The sequence below is a fragment of the Mastigoproctus giganteus genome, chromosome 4, assembly GCF_048544385.1.
Source record: "Mastigoproctus giganteus isolate SK-2022 chromosome 4, ASM4854438v1, whole genome shotgun sequence".
Taxonomy (NCBI): domain Eukaryota; kingdom Metazoa; phylum Arthropoda; class Arachnida; order Uropygi; family Thelyphonidae; genus Mastigoproctus; species Mastigoproctus giganteus.
The window spans coordinates 77,960,228-77,988,225 of NC_143578.1; the positions used below are offsets into that span (position 1 = coordinate 77,960,228).

At 38.4% G+C, this 27,998-nt stretch overlaps 1 protein-coding gene across 1 annotated transcript in view; it reads right to left on the reverse strand.

The window, feature by feature from the left end:
* Positions 1 to 27,998, reverse strand: part of LOC150086855 (uncharacterized) — a 213,913-nt gene that overhangs the window by 7,263 nt on the left and 178,652 nt on the right. The window contains exon 9 of the mRNA XM_090372298.1: positions 15,468 to 15,608. Within this exon, the coding sequence (XP_090228424.1) occupies positions 15,468 to 15,608 (141 nt within the window). The remainder of the gene's footprint in view (positions 1 to 15,467; positions 15,609 to 27,998) is intronic.

The window sequence follows — 27,998 nt, forward strand, 5'->3', positions numbered from 1 at the left end:
AATGCTAATGCTAATCATTCTTGAATAGTATTGCACAGGTCATTATCCTTTTGAAACAATCATGGATCTCCAACTGGATCTAGATAAGTTGGGCAAATGGGCTGAGAAGTGGCAACTGAAGTTTAACATTGACAAATGCAAAGTACTGCATATGGGTAGCAATAACCGAAGTGAAATGTACCAACCTTGTAGTACTACACTCAGGAAAATGTAAAGTGAAAAAGACCTGGGGGCAACTGTGTAGTCAAATATGAAGTTCACTGAGCAGTTGAGACGGGCTGCCAGGGAAGGTCACGGAGTTTTGTCAATGATATATAGGAATTTTGCTAGCAGGGACAGGGAGGTGTTTATCCCATTATACAAGGCAATGGTCAGGCCACACCTAGAGTATTGTGTCTAGAGGCCTCATTTTAGGAAGGATGTAGAGTTGCTAAAACGAGTACAAAGAAAGACAACAAGATTGGTGAGGGGAACAAAGGGGTGCTCATACCAAGAATGGCTTAAGTTCTGCAAATTGCAGTGCCTGGAGAGTAGGCACCCGCGAGGTGATCTGACTGAGGTGTATAAGACCTTGAATGGGTTGAGCAAGCTGAATGCTGATGCGATTATGCCTCTTGCTCAGATTAATAACCTGAGGGGGCTTTTTTTTTTTTTTTTTTTTAGGAGCACTAGCAACTAAGGCCATATTGCTCCGGGATATGCAGTGGTCATTCCCTGACCTTTCCGCATCCTCCGTATTTGGTGGTGACGGGTTCGAACCCCGGTCTAATCAAGAAGCGTGTGCTATGCGCTACTGCTCCTTCCCACCTGGCTACGGAGGCGCCACCTGAGGGGGCACAGTTTCAAATTGAGGAAAGACAGTTGTAGAATAGATATGTGGAAATTTGCCTTTAGCCAGCAGGTAGTTGATTGGTGGAACAGACTTCCATCTTTTGTTGTGGAAGTTGATAGCCTAAATACATTTAAGGCTGAGCTGGACAGGCATTTGGAACGAATGGAGATGTGAAATGGGAGGGATTTTTTTTTTTGGCTGATGCTGCATAAGCTTGCTTTCTTACATTGTATGCCTGTACTAATGCTACTGTACCAAAGAGTAGCCACACCATAGGAATGCACAGAATCATCCAAAATGTTAGAGAGGGCGCTGACTCTCTTTATAAATTACAGCTGTGAATTACAGGCTCCAAAAAAGCGATGTGTTTGCCTTTTTATTTACCTAATTGTTATTTTATATTGTACTTTATACATAGTCTTATAGTTATAGTTACACTGGCTATTTTTATTTTTAATTTAGATAAAGAGATTTTTAGGAACATTAGCAACTATGGCTATATTGCTCCAGGGATATACGATGGTCATTCCCTGACCTTTCTGCATCCTCTGTATTTGGTGGTCATGGGCTCGAACCCCAGTCTAATCAAGAAGTGTGTGCTACTCACTGCTGCTCCTGCCCACCTGGCTACGGAGGCACCGTTAATATATGTAAAAATGTTATTTCATTCGAATTTTGCAGCCATTGTTTTTGTATAGAGTAGTAGGGAACTGAAATTTTTAATTCTGATAACTAGGTAGCTCTAACATATAATTATTGTTTGTTTGTTTGTTTGTTGTTTGGTTTTTAGGAGCATTAGCAACTAAGGCCATATTGCTCTGGGATATGCGATGGTCATTCCCTGACCTTTCCGTATTTGGTGGTGACGGGCTCGAACCCCGGTCTAATCAAGAAGCGTGTGCTACACACTGCTGCTCCTTCCCACCTGGCTACGGAGGCGCCTAACATATAATTATATAGCATGTTACGCATCACTGCATTTAGGATTCTATTAGATAGCGTAGTATTGACAATTAATTAATTTTAAATTTAAATTTATTGATCTTACTAATTTAAAATATCATGCCCCAGACTAGAGTAGCAAAACAACGGGCACAATGTGGCAGGAGTTCTGTGACTTGGGGGAGAACTGAGGGGGAGCGATTCTCCAACGCATCACAGCCTAAAAAAATGTGCAACTTGTGAAATGTTTGCCAAACTCTCTGGAACAGAACATGGTCTAGCGAAGGAGTGTGCCAGGTGCAGAGAGTGTCTATAAATTAGGCAACAACTCAGTGTTCTACTAGGCGTCTATGAAAGCTTGAGGTGTAGGGTAGATGCCCTCGAAGAAATTAATATGATGGGCCCGTCAAGCTCTCAGCTACCCAATTCAACGCCAGAGCTCACTCCTGGGCATCAGGCAACACAGCGGCAATCTCCAAGGCAGAATGCACTGGTCCCAAAGGAACTAGTTATTGTTGGTGACTCTATTATCAGGGAGACGGGGATTATATTGTGTAAAAAGGATAGATGGAACAGGACCAGGGTATGTCTGCCAGGGGCAAAAGTTGATGACGTCGAAAGCATATATCATCTTTTAAGGGCACAAAAGGTGACACTGTTGTACATGATGGCACCAATGACATTAAGAGTAGGAGATCTGCAGATTAACTTAACAAATTATTATTATTATTATTATTATTATTAGCTACATGGTGCAAGGAAGCCTGAGGCTTATGCTGCACCAGCCAAAAAAAAAAAAATTCCCAAGTTACCCTGAGAGAGAGAGAGAGTCAAAAGTCAAAGGGAATCACCAAGAAAGAGAAATACAGGTCAATGTTGCAAAACAGTCATGAGTTAGGGTTAAATTTGAAAGTGTCTGCAATTCTGCCTAGACACGATAGGAGGGAATACATGATGAGAGCCTTGTCAATCAATTTGGTCCTGGAGGGAATGTGTAAGGCTCAAGGGGTAGAAATTTTTTCAGCGTGGTCTGTGCTTGTTAACAGGAGACACTGCTTTTACAGGGATGGGATACACTTGAATAGAAAGGGTGCAAGAATATTTGCTGATTCTATCGGGGCAGTGTTAGGTGGGTTGGAAAACTGCTAGCTTGGGAGGATTCACAGACTAAAAGGTTAAAAGTAGCCGCAGGTGAAGGTGATTCTTGCACAACTTCTATTAGAATAAGTAGCGACTTGGAGCTAAGGGTGCTGGGGATGGCAGTCATCGTGAAACAGGTGGGTATATGGGATGTGCCACGGTAATAGGAATAGGAATAGGTGCATGTATGCTTGCATGTATACCAATGCCAGAAGTATAGTAAATAAATTTGATGAATTTGAAGTGTTGGTCAAGAAATCAAAGGTGGATATTGTTGGCATATCAGAGACGTGATGTCACACTGATATTAGGAATGCAGAATTGGAATTTGGGGAGTACAATGTGTACAAAAAGGATAGACAGGATAGGAAGGCAAGAGGTGTCATGCTGTTAATTAAGAAAAACATAAAATCTAAAGAAGTGCATCCAGTTGATATAGATGAACAGTGCACTGCTGAGTCAGTTTGGTGTGACATAAGCACTGCGAAAGCAAAAATAAGAGTAGGAGTGTGTTATAGGCCTAAAGATTTGAATGAGTACAATGAACAATTGTACAGAGAAATAGAGTGGGCTAGTAAATCATAATGTCTTATAATGGGGGATTTTAACTTCCCAGATATTGACTGGAACTTGTTGTGGGTTGGTCACTCACACACTAGTAAGACTTTTGTGGATTTATTGGATGATTGTTTTCTGCAACAGCATGTTCGAGAGGCAACCAGAAAGAGTAATACTCTTGATCTGGTTATCAGCAGTGATCATTCATGTATTAAGAATTTGCAGATAAAGGAACCAGTGATCACAGTGCACTGATGTGGGATTTATTTAAAGATATAATTGCCATCAGGGGTAACGGAAAGGGTTTTTGCTTCCTTAAAGGTGAGTAGAGTGGTCTCAGACAGTTTCTAAATTCTGTACAGTGGGAAGCATTATTATTATTAGCCATAGTGAAAGGAAGCCTGAGGCTTATGCTGAATTACCCAGAGAGAGAGAGAGAGAGAGAGAGAGAGAGAAATAAAAGGGAATCACCAAGGAAGAGAAGAAGGATGATATCCAGCTCAGGAACCTAAGCATTCAAGGAATTAATCATGGAAGCTACTAAAAGTTTCATACCTATTAAAAAATATTGTTCAAGGTTTAGGCCTAAATGGTTATCAAATGAACTAATGAGACTCGTGATAGATATGAAAAATGAGTGGGATGCATATAAATTATCAAGCGACTCAGTAGCTTATGGCAGATAAAATATAGTCTGTAATCAGGTCACAAAGGAGGTTAGGCAGGCAAAGGCAGATTACGAGAAATCTTTGGCAAAGGATGCTAAGAAAAACAGCAAGGATTTCTTTACTTATATCTCTAAAAGGAAGGGGATAAATCTGATTGGTCCATTTGATATTGATGGTTCGACTGTTGATGATCCTGCTCAAATAGCAAACAAACTGAATGAGTATTTTGCATCTACATTCACACATGAGGAGTTATTAAGGTTTGAAAATGGCAGAAGGTTATCAAATTGTAGCAGGGTACTTAATGATTTTGTAATAACTGAGAGCAAAGTGGAGGAGAAATTGTTTAAGTTAAACATAAGAAAGACACCTGGGGATGGGATCTATCCAGTTATATTAAAGGAGGTGGCAATGCAACTAAGCAAACCCTTAGCCATAATTATGAGAGCATCCTTGGACTCAGGGAAGGTCCCCATGAACTGGAGATGTGCAAATGTATCCTCAATTCACAAAGGGGGATTGAAGGGTGTCACAAGTAATTAAAGACCAGTTAGTTTAACTTCTGTGCCGGGTAAAATTATGGAGTCACTGGTTAAACATGCATTGCAGGATCATCTAGACAAGACTGCAGCAATAATTCAGACACAGCATGGGTTTGTTAAGGCAAAGTCTTGTCTGACAAATTTGATAGGATATTATGATGTAGTTACAAAGGAACTGGATGCAAAAAATTATTTTGATATCATATATTTGGATTTTAGGACAGCTTTTGAAACTGTTGCACATGGAAGACTATTGTACAAATTGGAGCAGAATGGTATTAAGGGTTAGTTGCTATAAGGGATAAAAGGATGGTTGAGTGGGAGAAGACAGAGGGTGGTAATCAATGGGTGCTGCTCTTTGTGGACTAATGTTATTAGTGGAATCCACATGGTTCGGTGTTGGGCCCACTGTTGTTTTGTATATTTATCAATGATATTGATGAAGGTATATCAGGCTTAGTGTCGAAGTTTGCAGATGATACAAAGATTGGGAGGGTTATTAATGACAGTAATGGCAGTGTGCTACTGCAACAGGATTTAGAAAATTTGGGCAGATGGGCTAAGAAATGGCAACTGAAGTTTAACCTTGACAAATGCAAAGTACTGCCTATGGGTAGAATTAACCCTAGAGAAATGTACCAACTGTGTGGTACTACACTTAAGGTGGTAGAAAATGAAAAAGACCTGGGAGCAATTGTGCAGTCAGATATGAAGTTTTCTGAGTAATGCAGAGAGGCTGCCAGGGCAGGTCATGGGGTTTTGTCAATGATATATAGGAATTTTGCTAGCAGGGAAAAGGAGGTGATTGTCCCCTCTGTATAAGGCAATGGTCAGGCCACACCTTGAGTACTGCGTTCAGGTTGGAGGCCTCATTTTAGGAAGGATGTAGATTTGCTTGAGCGTGTACAGAGAAGGGCAACAAGATTGGTGAGGGAAATGATGAATCCTCTTACCAAGAGAGGCTTAAGTTCTGCAAATTGCAGTTGTTGGAGACTAGGAACTTGCATGGTGATCTGATTGAGGTGTATAAGCCCTTGAATGGGTTGAGCAAGCTGAATTCTGATGGGATCCTTCCACTTGTTCAGATTACGAACCTAAGGGGGGCATAAATTCAGATTAAGAAGACAGATGTAGAATAGATGTGCGGAAATTTGCCTTTAGCCAGCGGGTGGTTAATTGCCGGAACAAACTTCCATCTGTCGTTGTGGAAATTGATTGGTTCAAGAAATTTAAGGAGGAACTGGACAGGCATTTGATAGGAATGGTGTGATTTTTTTTTTTGGCTGATGCTGCATAAGCTCATACAGTTGCTTTCTTGCAACAAATGCCACTATTAATACTACTACTACTACTATGTTAAGATGGGCATTGGTGTTCATGGTTCTCCCACACAAACCAAAGGTGGTTGTGCACAGAACGATGAGCCTTTCTGTGAGAAACATTCGGCCTACATCAATGATTCCCAAAATGGGCGCTACCGTCCCCTTGGGGGCACTGAAAAACTCAAAGTGGCGGTGGAATTCAAGGGGGCAGTAGGTGGGCATTGGAAGGCAAGGGGATGCAAGGCTGCTCAAAAGGGGCAAAGAATATAAATTATATATAAAGGTGAACAATTCACAGAACACAGTTCCTAAGGCATTTGCAATCTCCCCAGGAGAGGAAATCTCTTTAGATATTTGATGTGCTCCTGGAAGTTGAACTTCTTATCAAAAATTATCCTTAGGAGGTGAATACTATTCACGATTGATTGAGAGTGATTGGTCAAGTGCAACTCAGGTTCAGGATGCATTCTGTGCTTTGTGTAGAAATGTATAGCTGTACATTTATGGCTTGACAGTCTGTATCCATTTTGTGCCATCTGTTATTTACAGAGATTTGTAGATGTCTCTCAATATAGTTCATATTCTATGGCAGGATATAGTAAGATCGTCTGAATAGAGATATGAGTCAACGGTGTTTGGAATGTGATTTGTGATATTGTTTATTTTTTTTTTTTTTTTTTGATTTGGTAGTTGTTGGCGCATCGGCTTCTGTGGCCATATTGCACCTCCCAAGGTTTTTGCAGTACTTTGATCCAAGCCCGAGGCGGGAATCGAACCCGCGACCTTTGGGTTGCCGGGCAGGTACTTTACCCACTCGGCTAGCCCGGTCGGCCTATTGTTTATTCATATTGAAAACAGAGTGGCACTAAGAACAGAGCTTTGTGGGACTCCTTCTTCTTGTATGTATGTTTGCGATAAAACCTGCCGGTACCTAACTTTGAAAGATCTGTGTCGAAGATAGCTTTGAATAAAATATGGTAAATGACCTCTCATATGAATAGAATGGAGATCTCTTAGGATGCTGTATATTGCCATGTGGTATCGAAAGCCTTCTCGATATCATGACGAGATGTTGATTTCTGATGAATTATTTCTTATGTTTGATTCAGCTTTTGTCATGAGGTCTAGGAAAGATCTGTTCTTTCGAAAACCAAACTGATTGTTACTGATTATGTTTCAGGATTCAAGATACCAGGTTAGCCGAGGGTGAACCATTTTTTCCAAATTCTTACTCATATTCAAAGTCTTATTCAAGCAGCTGGTTAGAGAAATTGGTCTATAATTGTGAGGAATTGAATGATCTTTTCCAGGTTTCGGTATAGCTATTACATAAGAATGTTGCCAGGAAGTGGGGAATAAATGTTCTGAGAATATCCGACTGTAAAATTTTAGCAATTACAATAGTGATTTCTGATCAAGATGTTGAAGCATTATATAGTAAATTCTGTCAGGACCAGCAGCACTGTTTCTTGAAGTATATATATATATATATATATATATATATATTCTTTCAGTTCAGATATTGTGAGTGTTTGGTTATAGGAAGGACATGTAGCTTTGAAGTTCAGTTTCCTTTTCTCAGCTTTGGCTTTAATTTTTTGAAAAGACGGTTGATATGCGCTTGAGGACAATTCACAGAACACAGTTCCTAAGGCATTGGCAATCTCCCCAGGATAGGAAATCTCCTTCTCATTCCAGTTAATAATAGGAGAAAGTGATATATTATCTTTCCACTTAGCTTCTTTATTTTTTCCCAGATTATTCAGGTATCAGTATCTTTGTTGATTGATGAGGCAAATTTTATCCATGAATCTTTTTTGGCCTTTTGCCGGATGTAATGAGCTTTGGCTCTCAGTCTCTTGAAGTTAATAAGATTGGCAGTGGTTGGATATTTGTGGAAAGTGTTCCATGCTGTGTTTTTTTTCTCTTTTTGCTTTTTTACAATCACCATTCCACCATGATTGGTATGCCGATGGTTTCTTATTTGAGAAAGTGGGATGGTGGCTGTGCAGCTGTTAGTATCTGCGTTTTGATATGATTGGTGGCAGTGTCAATAGCAGAAGACTCAATGGTATCCTTGTAAAAAGATACATGAGTGGAAAATTTTGTCCAGTTAGCTTTGGAAAAATTCCATTTCTTTTTTTTTTTTCTGTTTGTTTGGACTGGGTGGTTTGAATGCTACAAATCAGCAGATAATGGTCACTGTTTAGAGGATTGTTGTGTACCGTTGACTATATAGTTAGGAAGATGACCGGCAAGCAGATTGAGAGATCTATTTAAGTGGTTGAGCCAGTAGGAAAATGGATGTAAGCAGGTAAGCCAATGTGCAATAGTGTCAAATTCTCTCTGTCAAGGAGATCACCATGCCCATCTGAGACCAGAGAACCCCACAATGGATGATTTCCATTAAAATCTCCTAACAGACAGATAGGAGATGGCAACTAAGAAATAAGATTTTCTAGATCCTGAATTGTGCATTGGATGGTTTAGCAGAAGATATATTGAGATCACTATCAATGTGATACGATTACTATATGGGTAGCAACAGCTTCTAATGGTTTTTGCAATGGAATGTGCCTGGAGGGGACTCGTGATTCCACTAGTATAGCTACTCTTCCATGGAGGTTGTTAGTTTCAGATTGATCTTTTCTGAAGATCAATATCTTTCTAAAGATGGTATAGTTTTTGACTGAAATGGATATTTTTTCGTTAGATTCGTTTCTTGTAAGCATATGGCAGCAGGATTGTGATGGTGAAAATAGTTCATAGATATCATCAATATTGCTGCAAAAACCTCTGCAAATACCAAATAATGGAACAAATCATTGTATGATTTGTTCCATTATTTGGTTTTGTGAATGGAAGAGGAGTCTCTCTGCTTTTTGTAAGTGGCTTGTTTATATCTGTTGGGTTTTGATTTTTCTTTTCTTGAAAAATTTGGGCATCTTGAGTCATTGTCTTCTTCCATATCATCATCTGCATGTATTTCAAGCAGATCTTCTGAGTTGGTGGTATCATCTCTGTCTATACTTGATAAGTGAGATTGCTTCACCTCAACAGGATCAGATTTCTGCAATTATCCACTGCTTGACAACGGGGAACTTTCTGGGATGGAACTGTCAATGGTGTATTATTGCATTCGTCTACTACGTTTGGTGGAGATGGATGATGGTCCGAGAGGACTAATCGAGCCCAATCTGAGATCAATGTGTCTGGAGGGATGAACACTTCTGTCTGATGTGCTACTGCTTGATGACTGTAAGTAGCAGAAGCATAGGTGCATTTTGGCATACTTGATTTTACTTGTTTTCTGGCCTCTTGGTAGGAAACTTTATTTTCGATTTTATGCTTTTGTATTTTTTTTTCCCCCAACTTCCATAGGTCGTAGTCTTTGGAATATGCCAGATGGTTGCCCTTGCAATTTGGACACTGTGGGGTTGATGCCTTACATTCTGTTTGTGTATGAGTTTTACACCCACAGTTTGCATCTCCATGGCATGCTGTCTCTGGGAATGGCCGAATTTCTGGCATTTAAAACATTTTAGGGGGTTCAGGATATATGGCCAAATGTGACAGTTTAAATATCCTGCCTTGACTGAAGTTGGTAGGTTTGGAGAACTGAAAGTTAAAATTATACTCTGGGTAGGGACTAAATTGCCATCTTTATGGATCATGATCCTTTTTGCCTGCATGACTTTTTGTTCTTTAAGTTCCTGAGCTATTTGATCTTCAGGGACGTCAATAAATCCCATTCAGTGATCACTCCCATTGAAGAACTGAGGGTGGTGTGATTTGAACTGGGATTCCACTCAAGGATGTCAGATGTAATAATAGTTCAGTGTCGAGAATTGGTGGTCTCTATTAACAAATCTCCGGATTGGAGACGTTTCACCATTTTTGGCGAACCTGTGGCATGTTCGAGGCATCTCTGAATGATGAAGGGGTAGAGCTTGCTCACAGGTTGTGAGCAAGCTCTACCCCTTCATCATTCCTAATGTATTATTAGGAAAGCTGGTGATTGTCAGTGTCCTTTTTCATTCTCTTCGAGAGAGAGAGAAGTCACGGTCAGTATAGTATTTGTCACTTTGTTGAGAGCACTTTGGCTCTAAACATGGAAATTCATTTGTTTCCATCTTTGCTCTTTGGTTAGTTTATCCTCCAGGTTACTGGCCCCACCACATGGAGGCAGGAGTGGTGCCACCAGTGACCAAGCAGTTGTTTAAATTAATAGAGTTGGTTAGTGATATATATAAAGAATAAGAAAAGAAGGTCGGATTGCCTTTCTGGGTTCTTACTTTTGACCTTTAAAGCACAGAACCACTTCAAGTAAATAAAATAACAGCCGCACTGGAAAATAAACAAAACTATATCACTTTGCAGATCACTCTATAATCACAGGAAGAAAATTGCTTGTCACTATCGCTTGGCACTCGGAGCCCTGTGGAAAGGCATATCAAGCGTCTGGATATACCAATCACCTCCATACCTGCATTTCTGACCACATTACACACAGCTTGGTTGGCCATACCTCCCGAACGCTTCCAACATCTTGTTGAATCAATGCTACGTAGGATAGCTTCTGTAACCTGAGGGCAAAAGGAGGACCTATGAAATATTAGGTAGGTGGTCATAATTCAGTGATCACTCAGTGTATATCTATAATAATATATTTTTTACATATTTTTTACAGATATAACCATGGCAGAACCAAAGAAGAAATGTAGGTAGTATAGTATTAAATATTCAAAATATGGCTTCATTTCCATCACCGGAAAACAAACTATTACCAATGTGCCTGATTTACAAAAAAAGTGCTTTTCAATGAATCTATGAAAGCTTCAAGATTAGGAGAGCACTTGAAAAAATTCATGCTGACAAGACAAATAAAGATTTATCTTATTTTCAAGCGCTTCAAGACCAATGTTGCAAACAGCCAACGTTGTCAAGTATGTTTTCAGACACATCAAAGCCAGAAATGATGGGTTACGTGCTTCTTACATTTCATTACTGATTGCCAAATCTGGAAAGCCACATACTATTGGTAAAAAATTAATTCTACCAGCTGTTAGTAAGATTCTACGTATCATGTTGCACAAGCCAGCAACTGACATAATCAAGAAAATTCCTTTGAGCAATAATACAGAACAACAACAAAACAAAATGGGCAAGGTTGTGGAAGACACATTATGCAATTTTTTGAGGACCACCCAATTTTCGTTACAACTGGATGATCAACTCTATCACGGAATGAAGCCTTACTGTTAGCTTATGTTCAATTTATAAAAGAAGAAAAATTAACTCAAGAGCAGACATTTGGTAACAGATACTAAAGGAGAGTCGATATTTCTTGTTGTAGAAGAGTTTTTTTAAAGAAAAGGAGATTCCTCTTATGAATATAATGACAGCTACAACTGATGGAGCTCCGTCAATGGTGGGCTACCAACATGGATTCATTGCACACTTAAAAAAGTTGGTGCCAAATGTAATGGCAGTGCATTGTGTGATTCATCGACAACATTGTTGCAAAAAAACTTAGTGATTGCTTGCATCACTCATTGCAAAACGTTGTTACAGCAATTAACAAAATCAGAAACAATTCTCTCAATGACAGAGTATTCAGCCAAGTTGTGCATACAAAACAATGAAGAATTTAATCGTTTGCTACTCCACACTGAAGTTCGCTGGTTGTCCAAGGGCACCTGTCTGAGTTGCTTTTATAGTCTTTTTGAGACAGTTTTAGAAGTCTTTGAAAACAAAGATGCTTCCCTGTGAGACAACTTGAAAAAGTTTAAAAATAACATAGCTTATATGTCAGATTTATATTTCAAGTTTAATGAAATGAATTTGCAGCTGCAAGGAGATGAACTGAATTTGATTAAAATGAAGGCTGTTATATCTGCGTTTGGTTCAAATGAAACTTGGGACGTGGAGAATTTTACCAGTTTCCAAGTCTTTCAGCACTCAAGGAAAATACAGAAATACATAATGATGACATTCAAGTCTACTGTCATCATTTGGAAGTGTTAAATAAGGACTTTTCCAAACAATTTGAAGATATTCTTGCTATGAAGATTCCAGATTGGGTTTTAGACCCATTTTCACGTGTTAAGGAAACAGTAATGTAATTACAAGAAGAAATGATTGAATTAAAAACAACAAAGAGTTGAAGATAAAATTTAAGAATGGGTACCATCATTTCTGGTTGGCAACAATACAAATCTTTATCCTAGATTATGGACTGTTGTGAAAAAGTTCCTAATTGCGTTTCCAGGGTCATATTTAGTTGAATGTGGATTTAGTGCCGTCACGGACCTTTTGATGAAAAAAAGAAACCGACTACAAATAGTGGAATGGGGCGATTTAAGGACTGCTTATTAATATTGAGCCAGATGTGGAAAAATTAGTCTCATGGCATCAGACCCATCCTGCACATTAATTATTTTTATATTAATAAATCAAGTACTTTTAGATACTGTTGTATACAATTACATTTTTGTTTATAAAATAAATGCTTAAATTTTAAATAGTTTTTTATTAAAATTTAATTTTCAATGTACCATTTTTGACTGACTTTATGGGGGAGCACTGATGAAATATATGCTCTAAAAGGGGGGGGGGTAGTCCAAAAAAGTTTGGGAAACCCTGGCCTACACCATAACCTCAGCTTCACAGTTGCCACAATACACTCTACCACCAGACATCCTCTGCATCCATACCTGCTCATCTGATTGAATAGAGTGTAGCAAGATTTGCCATTCCATAGAACAGATTTCCACTACCCTATGGACCAATTATGGCATTTTCTGCATCATGCAAAGCAAGACTACTGAGCTCCACAATTTCTGTTTTCATGGAAGAGTAGCAGGGCATGTTATAGGCACATCTGATGAGATTGTTGTACCATCCTTCTGAGTACCTTCTCATCATGCAGAGTAAGCTGCCATGGTCTTCCTACACATTGCTGGATTGTGGTAGTACTGTCACACGTCTATTTCAAGATAACATCATTAACAGTTGACTTTGGATTTGTAGGCTGTCAGAAACTGCACAAATCAACAAGCCAGCAATATGACACCTGACAATAACATCCCATGACAAGAACAACTAACTTAACTGGCTCATATGCCTTCCTTATATACTGGTATAAGTCGTTGTTTATCCAGGAAGGTCCAATGGGCTATGGATAGAGGAGTGTTTGTATACTTTTTGAAGGATAGTGTATAAAGGGAACAACGTAAAAAAGTAATTGTTAAAGGATATATGCAAGCAGCTAAACCTAATACTGTACTCCTATATAATGAGGGATACACTTTTATATACTTTTGTTTTTAATACTCCTATACTTTTGTGAACTTACTTTGCTGTCCTCACAAATATAAATTTCCAATTTTATATAATTAGAATAATGTTTTAATTGAATTCAATACTTCAGTACTACCTGATAGTATTTCATAATTTGTCACTCATTTGGAGAGATCTAGGTTTAAATCTCATCAGAAGCTAGAGAAATTCTTAAAGATCTCTTCAATCAGGGTTGTGGTTAGCCAATCTCAGACCAAGGAATAAGGTTCTATCTCAACTGATGGTTATCATTTTCTCATTGTTTATCTGAAATTAACTATTTTATCTGCCATCATTGTTTAGACCAATAAAAATTCTTCTTTGAGTATCACATTAAATACACTTGGAAATTGATTATAAAAATTAATAAAGAAATTATCCTCCTTGTCAAAAAAACTTCTAAAAACTGCTTCATTAACTCTAAGTAGAGTTAATTAAGAGAATCTTGTTGGTCCAGACCTTCACATACAATACTTTTTGAACCCAACAAGGCTGTCTCTACATGGTCACTGCAGCCTTTGCCAATGTTGACTTTTTGTCCTGCTGTCCAATTCGTAGATGAAACAGTATTTTTTTCAGCTAATTCAATGGCATATACAGAACCTTCAAGTTTCCAATGAGGTAGCCAGTTATGTCCTTCAAATTTAATTTTATTAAGAAGTGTGAGGTTTTTATAATGTCTCCTTTAATATGCACTTTGAACGATCACATTGCACTAATAAAGGAGAGTGACTTTCAGGCTAATTTTGGAGGAACTGATGAACAGCCTTCACTTACTTGGTTAATATATTTTAAGGCAGCCATTCATCAGAAAATAGTTCTTCAGCAGAAAAAAGGGAGTCTTCCTAAGAAAAGTATAAAATGATTTTATTCTCAAGCTGTATGTATCAAGAAATGATATCACTGGAAAGAGTAGGTTTTTAGCTTGGAGCCTTGGTCCCAAAATTTCTTCAGAAGATTTTGGAAGTCCCAAATTTCTCACTAAGTAATTTTGCAGTTATATGTATTGCAGTTCTCAATTCACATAAATTTTCATGCAGGAAACACTCACTGCCAAGATATACATTACTTTCAGAATCTGATAATAAACTTGTATTGAGATTAACTGTTGAAAGGACAAATAAACTCCATGCATAATGTGTCTTATGTAGATGGTAGATTTGGATACAAAAGATCTTATTTTATGTTTCGTATCATAGTGATTTAGATAATTAAAAACAGCAATCACTCACCTCTATGGTTTTTGGTTAATTCCACACCAAGGAAATAGCAAAATGCAGAAGAGGTTTTCTGACCGTGATCCTGTTTTCTCAAGGATGATTTCATAATAACATAACAAAATTAGTCAGGGAAATTTTTCAACAGTTTCTTGCTTTAATTTTCTGCCATAAATAACAGATGAAAGTACATTCTTTGTATGCATTTCACAACAGCTCATTTTGCTACTAAAAAGTACAGAATAGGCAGTTGGAGCTTTCATTTGAAATGACAAAAATCAAATCTACTACTAAACTTATGGAATTTTGGATTACCAATAACAAAAAGATTTTACTATGGATGGCAATTCAGTACTGGTTTTGTGTCATTTGTGAAAATAATGTCCCATGCAGAAAAAAATTTCAAGTCAACATATGCAAACAACATTTTTCTGTGGCCACAATATATTAGTATTAGTATTATTATTAGTATTATATGGTGCAAGGAAGCCTGAGACTTATACTGCACCAACCAAAAAAAAATTCCCAAGTTACCCTGAGAGAGAGAGAGAGAGAGAGAGAGAGAGAGAGAGAGAGAGAGAGAGAGAGAGAGAGAGAGAGAGAGAGAGAGAGAGAGAGAGAGAAATTCAAGTCCCTGAGGTGAATTCTCTGATATAAGATCATTTAGTTCTTAAGAACATTATGAAAAAATTGGTAACAAGCTAAGAATTTATACAAATAACATCAGCATTATAAACACAAATTTTAAAGCACTGTTGTTTCAAAAATTACATCTGCTGTAAAGGTTTTGAAAAACCCTTATAAAATTATGTAGTAGTGTTTCCTTTTATAAAAAAAATTAGAATTTCTGTTTTTGAAAGTGTTATAGATATTTAATATAAGATTTTAAATATAAATATACCTACTCTGTTTTATTCTTTTCCTTATAAGAGCTGCTGAACCAATGCAGATAATTAAAGCAGCTACTATGATTCCAAGTACAGTATAGTGCAACACTGATAGTGGATTATTTTTGGAATTTGGTAATGGAATAACTGGAAGCTCATCTATACAATGATAACACAAACTATTACAGGTTGATATTTATAATTTTATAAAACTGCTAAAACTTATCCTGTTTTTCAGTTTAACATAATTCTAGATCACATTAATTTTAAAGGTCGAAACATGGCGAATGATTGTCTATGATGTATTTTGAACTGTGGATAGAATATAGTATGATCATTTAACTATAGTGAAAATAACACTTTATCAGCTAGTTCTTTGTACATCAAAGTAGCAACTACATCAGTTGTAGCAACTGGAAATGTAATAAAAACATGCCGCCTTGTACTATATTTTTGTTACAATTGCAGACTAAAATTTTCTTTTTTATTTTCTGAAAACATACTTTGTTCATTTTAATTTTGCTTGGAATTTACCAATGCTTGACTATTTATTAATGAATTATAATGTTTATTAAATGTAATTTTTTATTCCTTTTAAAGAAAAATTCAAAAATTAAGAAAAGGTTAGGTTGTAAGCCTATTTTAACAATTTTTAATTCTGCTCAAAAACACATTAAAAACATAAAATATAAATTAAATTATTAGTATCTTCCATTTTGAAATTTATAAAATGACTAAATGCACAAAAATTCAAATATATGCACATTTCATAAAATTTACATAATTTATATAATACAGTGGATTCCGGTTAATTGGGGCACCGGTTAATAGGAGCAGCCGCTTATTTGGGGCAAAATATGAACAAAATAAACAAAATAAATATTTAGCCTGAATTTGTTCTGATTATTTGGGCCAACTCACTGCTTAATTGGCATGATGAAGGTCGTGATTGAACAAACTATATTTAGATGGTGCGCAAAAACATCTAAATATGGTTTATTGAACAATAAACTAATTTAGATGGCTCGTAACAAAAAGATCATGTGGGCAGCAGCCAAGTCAGTTATTGCGAAGTTGTGCTGTAGAGTGGTTGTTTTACGTTTGTTCTGTGACATTATAATTGGATTCTGAAGAAATTTTGCTTGCAGTTGTTTACGATCACACTTGGTACATATGTATACATCTTGTGGGTTAGAATAGATTAAAACTGTTCCAAACAATGCACTGATTTTGGTTTCCCCTTTTTTTTTCAGTAAATTTAAGACCCCTGTCAAGATGCCACGTAAAGATTTGTTGCTTTAAAAAAAAAAATCACTATTCTTGACAAGATAAAAAGTCAACCTCCTAACATCGGTCATCGTCAGCTAGTGGAGATAATAAAGGTGCCAAAATCTACAATTTCACGACTGCTACATCAACAAGAAAAACTTAGAAAGGAGTGGATATGGCACATGGGTTTAAAGAAAACATCTCATGAGCAAAAGAGGGAAGGCAAAGATCCAGATGTCGAGGATGCTTTGAATCAAAGGTTTTCCACTGTATCTAAACAAGGAGTGTGTATAAGTGGCCCTATGCTAAAAACCAAGTCAGAAGAGTTGGCCAAAAAGCTAAGTCACGTAAATTTCAAAGCAACAGATGGTTGTTTGTCTCGATGGAAGTGTAGACTTGACATTAGTTACAAAAAAAGCACATGGTGAGAAGGAAATCTGAAAAACTGCCAGAGTTGCTAATGGCCTTAGTTGCTAATGCTCCTAAAAATCAAATAACAAACAAACAAACAAACAATAATATTTTGCCTTCAAAACTACACTGGTAAGAGTGCATATTAGCATTAATAATCACATTAGCATTAGTAAAGGCATTTGATGCAAGAAACTAAGCTTATGCAGCATCAGCCAAAAAAAAAAAAAAAAAAAAACCATTTCCACTTCACCCCTCTGTTCGTTTAAAATACCTGTCCATCTGAGCCTTAAACTTATTTAGGCTATCAACTTCCACGACAAGGGATGGAAGTCTATTCCACCAACCAACTACCCGCTGGCTAAAGGCAAATTTCCGCATGTCTATCCTACATCTGTCTTCCCTCAATTTGAATTTATGCCCTCTCAGGTGATTATTCTGAGCAAGAGGAAGAATCCCATCAGCATTGAGCATGCTCAAACCATTCAACCAATCCCATCAGCATTGAGCATGCTCAGACCATTCAAGGCTTTATACACTTCTATCAGATCACCTCGCTGGTGCCTAGTCTCCAGACACTGTAATTTGCAAAACTTAAGCCTTTCTTCGTAAGAGCACCCCTTTGTTCCATTCACTAATCTTGTTGCCCTTCTCTGTACTCATTACAGCAGCTCTACATCCTTCTTGAAATGAGGGCCTCCAGACCTGTATACAGTACTCTAGGTGTGGCCTGACCATTGCCTTATACAAGAAAATAATCACCTCCTTATCCCTGCTAGAAAAATTCCTATATATCATTGACAATACACCATGAGCTACTCTTGCAGCACATCTGCACTGCTCAGTGAACTTCATATCTGCCTGCACAACCAGCCCCAGGTCCCTCTCATTCTCTACCACTGTCAGTGTAGTACCACATATAATCTTGAACTCCATGATGAAATACAAAATAGATATTTCATTATGGAGCCTGCCAGATCAGGTACCATCACTGATGGATTAATCTGTATTTTGTCTGTTTTATATAAGTGTGTACCTGTCAATAGAAGTCACATTAAGTTTGGTGGCCAGGTAAAATATTCTATAGAACATACAGGGTGTTTCATAAAATGGGGGGGGGGGTCCTACTCTCGTGATCAATTCTATACCTGAAAATAATTAAAAAAAGTTTATATAAACATGTGTCTGATTCTAAGTGGTTATGGAGCCATGGCTGTTTCAATTTTAAAAAAGGCTATGGAGTTTTCAACAGTAAAAAACAATAAAATAATAAAAAGACCCATATCTAGTAAAATGTTTATTACTAACTACATTCATTCCTTTGTTCATTTTATTACCTATTTCAGAATTTTTTTTTACTTTGAGTGTAATATTGTTTTTTTTCTAGTTTGCAATTTTTGTAAACAATTTTATGTATAATTTTAGTGTACAGTATATACATGTACTTTATTATTCTTTCTGTTTATAATTTTCTTACATATTTCATAACCTTGTTTGCTTCGTGTGTTGTATTGCCAAATGTTTGGAAATAATATATTTTTGTCATTTTTTGTGATTAATACGTATTATTATTCACAAGCTTTGCTAATATTCAAATAAAGATAATCAATCAAACATTATTTATGTGTGTATAAGTGTTCCTAGGTCTATTTAAAAAAAAACACTCAAAAGCCTGGTCGCCATCCCCCCCACTTACGATGATACGTGGATAAGCACTGAGGGGAGTGGACAACAAGAAAGGTAGGTCTAAACAGGACAAGTCTGTAGGTAGAAATACAAAAGAAAACATCAAAGAAACCATTCCAGGTTAAATCAGGAATTCAATTTGAAGGAAATTTTTGATGAGATTATAACTTTCTTTAATTTAATAACAGAGGAACTATTAAGAGATAGATACCTGAAATAGTTAACCAAAAGCATCACTCAACTGTTTACAACAAAAGGAATAATATAGAAAATTGTACAACCTTATACAAATAGTTACAAACTGTTTGCAACAAAAGAAATTATACAGAAGATTATACAAAATTATGCAGATACAAAATATACAAAAGTATACAGAATTAACAAATATACAAAAGTATACAGAATTAACAAATATACAAAAGTATACAGAATTAACAAATATACAAAGAATTACACAAAAGAAATTATTAATATTCAAAGAAAAAAAGTTGATTTTACCTATTAAAGTTAATAAATGTATAGTCCAACGATTAATGGCCATCTAAGACATAAATAAGTGTTCAACAAAATGAATATTTCAATATTCAGTCTCGAAGCTCTATATAACAACCCCCCAGGGGAACAAGAAAAATGGTCGTTATATCAATTGTTCATAAAATCAGCAACAAAACAAGTAAATGCTTGAAAATGTAATATAATTCTACTAGTATAATATAGTATAATCTTATACTATATTATACCAGTAGAATTTATATAACAATCCCCCCCAGGGGAAGAAAAATGGTCGTTATATCAATTGTTCATAAAATCAGCAACAAAACAAGTAAATGCTTGAAAATGTAATGTAATTCTACTAGTATAATATAGTATAATCTTACAATATGTACTACTTAAACAAGAAAATTATGATTGTAAATCATAATTTTCTTGTTTAAGTAGTAATCTTGTTTAAGTAGTTTAAGTAGTAAATCTGTCGAAACATGCTGTTTCGATGGTAGAGCATGAAGGTTCACGATAGCAGTTATTTCACTTTCACAGTTAGACTGTGCTTGAAAAAAATCGATGTACAAGTTGTAATCCTTGATGAGCATCTTTTGCTGAAATTTCTTGTTCAACCACAGTAGGTTCCTTATCTTCATCACTACAAATTTCAGAAGATTCCATTATGTCTGCAATGAGTTCCTCTTCATGCATATCCTGAAACATTCAATGTCCGCATCCACTTCTGCGTAACTGAAGCTTAAGTTTTTCTGTAAGTTTAGGTGATGACGCACATGCTCCAATATTTCTTTCCTATTATCGGCCTGTTTTTCACAATTAATAGAGGAAGAAGCATACAAAACTTCATCATTCAAGGCAGTATTCAGCATGTTTGAAGCAGTTGGCGATCACTTTTTCATCAACTTCATCCTGTGCTGAACATATTGCCTGCAGGATGTCAATTTTGCATTGAATTTTCCTTTTGAGACATAGCACAATTTTGTTTAATAGCATTCTTCAGTAGTTTTTCTTAAAACACTGGCTTACACCTTGATCAAGTGACTGAAGAACTGATGTTGTGATGCCTCTGCAGCCAGGTGGGCAGGAGCAGCAGTGCGTAGCACACGCTTCTTGATTAGACCGGGGTTCAAGCCCATGACCACCAAATACGGAGGATGCGGAAAGGTCAGGGAATGACCACCGCATATCCCCAGAGCAATATGGCCATAGTTGCTAATGCTCCTAAAAACCAAACAACAACAACAACTGACAACATATTTGGTGGGAGGTATTCAACGGCAATTGCACATAGGTCGTTTACTTGACAATGAGCAGTGCTGTTATCCATACAGCAAAATTTTTCTATTCTCCTCACTCATCCTGCAATCTAAGTCTCCAATCGATTCTTCGTAGATTTGCGATGTCATCCATGCCTTTTGGTTTGCTTGACACTCAGTAATGTCTTCACCCCTTTAAAGCATCGAGGCTTTTGGGCTTTCCCAATGATTAAAAGAGGTAGCTTCTTTATGCCAGACATGTTTGCTGTTAGGAGAATGGTAATCTGTTGTTTGGCCCCTTTTCCACCACTACATTTCTTGCCTTTAAATGTAATTGTTTTATCTGGTAGAAATTTAAAGAAGAGCCCGGTTACATCAACATTGAAGATGTCATTGTGGTTGTATGTTAGCAAAACATTTAAAATGATTTTTCTTCCATTCCTTTGTACCGTCAATGTCCACAGCAGCACTTTCACCACACACTTTTTTGAAAGACAGGCTATAAAGAGTCACAAATTTCTGGAACCATCCATCTGAATTTTTAAATTCTTCAATATCCATTGATGTTCAAACAATTCAGCCTTAGCTTTTAAAAGATCACCTTCTACGGGAATGTTTTTTGCATGCATCATCATTAGCCATTCCAAAAGTACCATTTCAAGATATGGGTACTTTTGCCTTTTGTGCTTGAATCCTACCTGGTGCAGCAGATTTCTCTAAACTTTCAATCTTTTCCAATCTTTCAGAATAGCAAACAGAGTACTCTTAGAAATACTGAACTGTTTGGCGATGTCAATCTTAGAATGCACAATTATCTACAGCTTGTAAAATCCTAATTTTATCTGCGATTGACAAAGTTACTGCTTTCTTGGAGCCATACCAATTAAGAATACACTCAAACTGATAAAATGAACTTCTAGCCAATGTTCATTTCACTACTACACTCTTCCAGGAACATTGCTAATAATACTACTGACTGGTCCATCCAAGAGGCCTGGACAACATCTGATCATCGAGCCATTACATTCCAACTCAACAGATCACTGACTAGGGTACCGGCAGCTAGACAAACCACTCACAGATACTCCATATCCAAAGCAAACTGGGAACTCTTCCAGAGTACCTTAAAAACCAGCATACAACAGAGACAGAGTGAGCTTGAGCGCCTTGAAGACCCAGATCACCTCCAAAGCAAGGTAACAGAGATCATAACGCACACAAGCGACATTGCTATTAAAAAGAAAAATCCAACCCCTGGGGCTGTGCCCTGGTGGAACCTAGAACTGCAACAACTCCGGAAAGAAACACAAACCAGAAGAAAGGTCTTTCAGCGGGCCAGGCGCTCCTGGCCGACGGCAGAGGTTGAAGTACTCCGACAACGCTACAAAGAAGCAAGGAACACTTACACAGCCCAAATCAGAAGCTGTAAACAGCAATCTTGGGAGCGCATGGTCTCCACTATGGGAAACGAGAACCCCTGGGGAATCGTCTACAAACTGACCATGAATAAACTCCCCCGAGGAGAAGTTATTGCCGCCACCACATTGACCCAAGGAGGCATGTCCACAACCTGGGAGCAGACCATTTCCAATATCCTGGACACAGTCTTTCACCCGGCTATACAACCGGAGACAACAGAGCAGATCCAACTCTGCTTAGAAAATGAAAGCTATCAAACAGCAACGACAGAACCTCACTTCACCGTGGAGGAGCTCAAGAGTGCTGCCACCCTCATTAGGGGAAATAAATGCCCTGGACCAGACCTCTTGGAGCCCGAAATCATCAAAAAGACAGTAGAGTGTTCCCCGAACCTGTTGCTCAACCTCTGTCTTCACTGTGGCACCTTCCCGACTTTGTGGAAGAAAGCAAACGTCAAACTAATCCTGAAAAATCCGACCAAAGCACCACACCTCCCAGAATCGTACAGACCGATCGCACTTCTCACAGTCGCAAGTAAACTACTTGAATGCCTTCTCTATAGACGAATAGAGCAATATTATGACAGGGCTGGCCTGGCCTCACCCAACCGGTTTGGCTTCAGGCGGGGTCGCTCAGCCGTGGATGCCTTAATACACCTACAAGAACAAGTAACAAGATGCACCAAGAAGTATTTCCTCGTGATTGCCGTGGACTTTGCTGGGGCCTTCGATGCACTTTGGTGGCCAAGCATCTTGGCAAGGCTTCGGGTTGCTGGGATCCCAGGCAACCTCTACAGGGTTATCAAGAGCTACCTCACAAATAGATCCATCAGGATTGTTGCTCCCTATGGGACCCTCTCCAAGAATACATTTCGCGGCTGTCCACAGGGTTCGGTCCTTGGACCACTACTGTGGAACATAGTAATGGACTCCTTCCTAGCTATAGACCTTGACGAGGTAAAATTGCAGGCCTTTGCTGATGACCTCTTACTGACAGTGACAGCAGACTCAAGGACACAACTGGAGACACTGGCAAACCGGGCTCTGTCCACCCTTCAGGAATGGGCAAAGAAAAATCAACTTAGAATATCCCCTGCAAAGACAAACTCCATCCTGCTCAAGGGGTGCCTCAACCTCAGGTGGCCTCCACAAATCAAGATCGACCAGAAAACAATTAAATTCTCAAAGCAGCTAAAGTATACTTAGGCATGATTCTAGATCCAAATCTATCATTTCAGGACCAAATGAAATATTTGCGTACAAAAGTCAGATGATACACTGCATTGGTTGCCAGAGTCACTCGCAGAGACTGGGGCCTAGACAGACGGGTGCTACGTCTTTTCTATAAAACCATCTTCACCCCAATTGTCACATATGCATCTGGCGCATGGTATCAAAAAGCCACAACTGTTGTCAATAAACGAATCATTGATTTGATTCACCGATCAATCCTTCTGACCATTACTCGAGCTTGCAGCACAGTGAGCACGCATGCCCTGCAAGTCCTTGCTGGCGTCCTTCCACTGGACTTAGAGATCATTCGAAGGGGCCTCACGCACCACCTGGACAAGGGTATCCCACAGACATGTTTAGGATTCACCACCGACATCATCAATAGCAAGACTATGGAAAAGAAAAAGCTGCATGCTCACCTGTTGCAGGTGTGGCAGGATAGATGGGCCACCTCGCAAAAAAGGCGAAATCACCAGAAAGTTTCTGCCCAACATTGGCCGGGTTTTTCCGAACTTCCCACCCTGGTTTTCCCCGGGCCTACAAGTCACATACCTACTGACAGGACATGGAGCTCTGAATGCAAAGCTATCCCTACTCGGAATACAAGAAGATCCCACCTGCATCTGCGGGGGGCTGGAGAGCTGGCAGCACCTCATGCATGATTGCCAGCTGTATGACGACCTCCGCAGTGCATTCATCACCAAAATACAGTATCTACCATATGGCCAGGAGAACCACATCTTGGATACCAGGGAAGAATATCAGGCTTTCTCCAGCTATGCACTGGCCCTGTTCACAAGACGGAGAGCTCTTATTGCAGCGAACCGCAATCAACCACTGACACAATAAGAAAAGAACAAACCCCGAAGGAACTCATCCCACGGAAGACGCCTGAACCCAATGGCCTCCGATCATCAAGGCACTAAACCCTGAAGTGGACCTAAAGTTGAATAAATGAGAAATGACTCTATAAACAACATTGACGCAAACACCACATGGATGAGAAATGTCACAAGAAAGACTCCACAAACGCCGACAAGCAAACCCGGACCTTTTGACAGTAAAGACTGCAGAACGGACGGGAACCACCCCATGAACGATCATCCTTCGGTCTGATCGCTCCTGGAAATGGACTAGAACCAACTAGCAGCTCCGCTGCCAAATGGTATATGGCGAGCTGAATGGGGTACCCTTAGCCTATTCATCTTAAATTCCCTATCCCCGGCAGGAGGGAGAGGAGACATGCTCTGTTTCCTCCCTCCCCTGCCAACCCATCTCTTCACCTGGTGAGGCATGCGCCTGCCTCACTGACCACCTGAGGTTGCCTTCTCTATCGGCCCCATGCTTCTGCCTTTCCCCCAGTCTTCAGTCTCTTCCCCCACTCTAACTGTATACCTTATCCATGGCAGGGGGAGATAACTCTTCTTCGTCTCCCCCACCCGGCATCCCAACTCCCCTCTGGTGTGGCATGGGCATGCCATACTGTCTAGCAGGGGTCATCTCCTCTATCGACCCCTTACTTCTACTTCTACCCCCCAGTCTTCAGCCTCCCCTCCCTTCCACTTTTATCTTTCATCTAACGTATAGCCCACATGTCTAAATTTAATAACAAGAAAATTCTGCCCGACCTATTGGGCCTTTTAACACATCTTTCTAGCGTTCAACCCCAACCAGCGATTTCCTAACAGCAATCTCCTTAAGAATTAACGTCAAATGCGTATATATATATATTTTTTTTTTTTTACTACTATTTTATTTTATTTTTTACTTTTATTATTATTTATTTATTTATTTTTTTTTTTTTTAGGTCCTAGCCACTGAAATCCCAGGAAACTAGGGGGCAGGACCTGCCGGAGCAACTCATCATGATTCTGGACACCCGGTTAGCCTCCACGTGGCAAGGTATGGGCAACGTCGGGCCCCACCAGGGGCCTGGCGGCCAATAAGCCGGACAAACAATGGGCACAACAGATCACACTGCACAGACATAGCCCACACACTTTCAAGTCTCTGGCTTGACAGTGTACTGTCCTCGATACAGCGAACATACGTGGAGATGGGAGAAATCCCAGGCGTCGTCTGACACGAACATACCTTATACTATATTCACTACTACACTGTGAAAAAACAGCATGGGAAATCTTAACAAATGATTTCTCACGGTCAGGCTGCAATTACTTCAATATATTTGAAGCATTTTGTCATTTTTAAACTAATAAAAAAGTAAAAATTCAGATTAAGAGATAAAAATTTATGGTCATTAGAGAGAAATCTTTTTATTTTCAAGGTTGTTATACTGAATGTAAAATAGCATTAGGTTAATGAGAAATTGGCCAGAACAAATAGGACATTATAATGTGTTGAGACATTAAAAAGAGGATTGCTATAGAGCTTCAACTGTAATAACTAAAGTTATTATAATGACTAAATGGATAAAAGGATGGTTAAGTGCGAGAAGACAGAGGGTGGTAATCAATGGGTGCTGCTCTTCTTGGACTAATGTTATTAGTGGAGTCCCACAGGGTTCGGTGTTAGGTCCACTGTTGTTTTGTATATTTATCAATGATATTGATGAAGGTATATCAGGCTTAATGTCGAAGTTTGCAGATGATACAAAGTTTGGCAGGGTTGTTAATGACAGTAATGGCAGTATGCTACTGCAACAGTATCTAGATAATTTGGGCAGATGGGCTAAGAAGTGGCAACTGAAGTTTAACCTTGACAAATGCAAAGTACTGCATATGGGTTGAAGTAACCCCAGAGAAACGTACCAACTGTGTGGTACTACACTTAAGGTGGTAGAAAATGAAAAAGACCTGAGAGTAATTGTGCAGTCAGATATGAAGTTCTCTGAGCAATGCAGACAGGCTGCCAGGGCAGGTCATGGGGTTTTGTCAATGATATATAGAAATTTTTCTAGCAGGGAAAAGGAGGTGATTATCCCTCTGTATAAGGCAATGGCCGGGCCACGCCTTGAGTACTGCGTACAGGTCTGGAGGCCTCATTTTAGGAAGAATGTAGATTTACTTGAGCGTGTACAGAGAAGGGCAACAAGATTGGTGAGGGGAATGAAGGGATCCTCTTACCAAGAGAGGCTTAAGTTCTGCAAATTGCAGTGGCTGGAGACTAGGCACCTTTGCGGTGATCTGATTGAGGTATATAAGGCCTTGAATGGGTTGAGCACGGTGAATTCTGATGGGATCCTTCCACTTGTTCAGATTAAGAACCTAAGGGGGGCATAAATTCAAATTAAGAAAAGACAGATGTAGAATAGAAGTGCAGAAATTTGCCTTTAGCCAGCGGGTAGTTAATTGCTGGAACAAACTTCCATCTGTCGTTGTGGAAGTTGAATAAATTTAAGGAGGAACTGGACAGGCATTTGGAGGGAATGGTGTGATTTTTTTTTTTTTTTTTTTTGGCTGATGCTGCATAAATTCATAGATTTGCTTTCTTGCATCACATGCCACTACTACTATACATAAGTTATTTTATTGTCCATAAGAGTTCATAACACTCAAGTTTTGATTAGAATCAAATAAACACTGAAGGTGGTAAAGAGCATACTTTACCAAAAAATCTAAAGAAACAAAGGCTTTATTTAAATATAAACTTAATTACTAATTACAAAATATGAACATATTTACAAAATGATAAATTCGACAGTAAAAAGAATATGGAGCAAGGTTTTGAGATGAATGTCATATTTTATACAATTTGTACTACCGAGTCAAGAGCAACAAGTAATCCAATTCTTTAACTGTGAATGAACAAAGTTCAGATGGATGGTTCCAAAAATTTAAGACTCTTTATAGCCTGTATTTCAAAAAGGTGTGTGGTGAAAGTGTAGCTCTGAACATTGATGGTACAAAGTAATGGAAGAAAAATCATTTTAAATGTTTTGCTGACATATGACCACAGTGACACATTCCTTAAAATTAAGATGGGATCCTTCCACTTGTTCAGATTATGAACCTAAAGGGGGGGGGGCATAAATTAAAATTAAGAAAGGACAGATGTAGAATAGATGTGCGGAAATTTGCCTTTAGCCAGCGGGTGGTTAATTGTTGGAACAAACTTCCATCTGTCGTGGAAGTTGATAGGTTGGATAAATTTGAGGAGGAACTGGACAGGCATTTGGAGGGAATAGTGTGATTTTTTTTTTTTTTTTTGGCTGATGCTGCATAAGCTCATACACTTGCTTTCTTGCATCACATGCCAGTAGTAGTAGTAGTAGTAGTAGTAGTAGTAGTAGTAGTACTACTACTACTACTACTACTACATGCTGGCAGAAAACCATTCACAAGTGTTTTTATTAACAAATGCAACTTCTGGAATAAATAATTTTGCAATTAAACCTTTTCAGAAATCAGACCATGAAATTAGCACCGATTGTAAAGAATTTTTAAAATTCATTGTATTTCTTGTTTAGAACTGGAGAACAAGTCAATTTGAATTCCATTGAAAAGCAGGAAAGCCTTTTTGAATGAAGTAAGAGAAGTCCAAGGTAAATTAAATATAAGTGTAAAGGTAGTGAACCAGATAGCACCGTAGAGTAGAGGTAGAGACAGGTCTACATGTTCTAACCAGTAACAGGATGAAACTGTGCTAGATTGAACCAGCTTGGATTGCACTTTAAGCAATTTAGTGTCTAAACCAGGTTGCAGCAGCGTCAGTGGTAATTATTAAAACAACAGCTTTGTACAGTGTATGCAAAATCTTATGGTTCAAACCACCAGTACATACTGATGGTTGTTGGTGTTGTTATTATTTGGTTT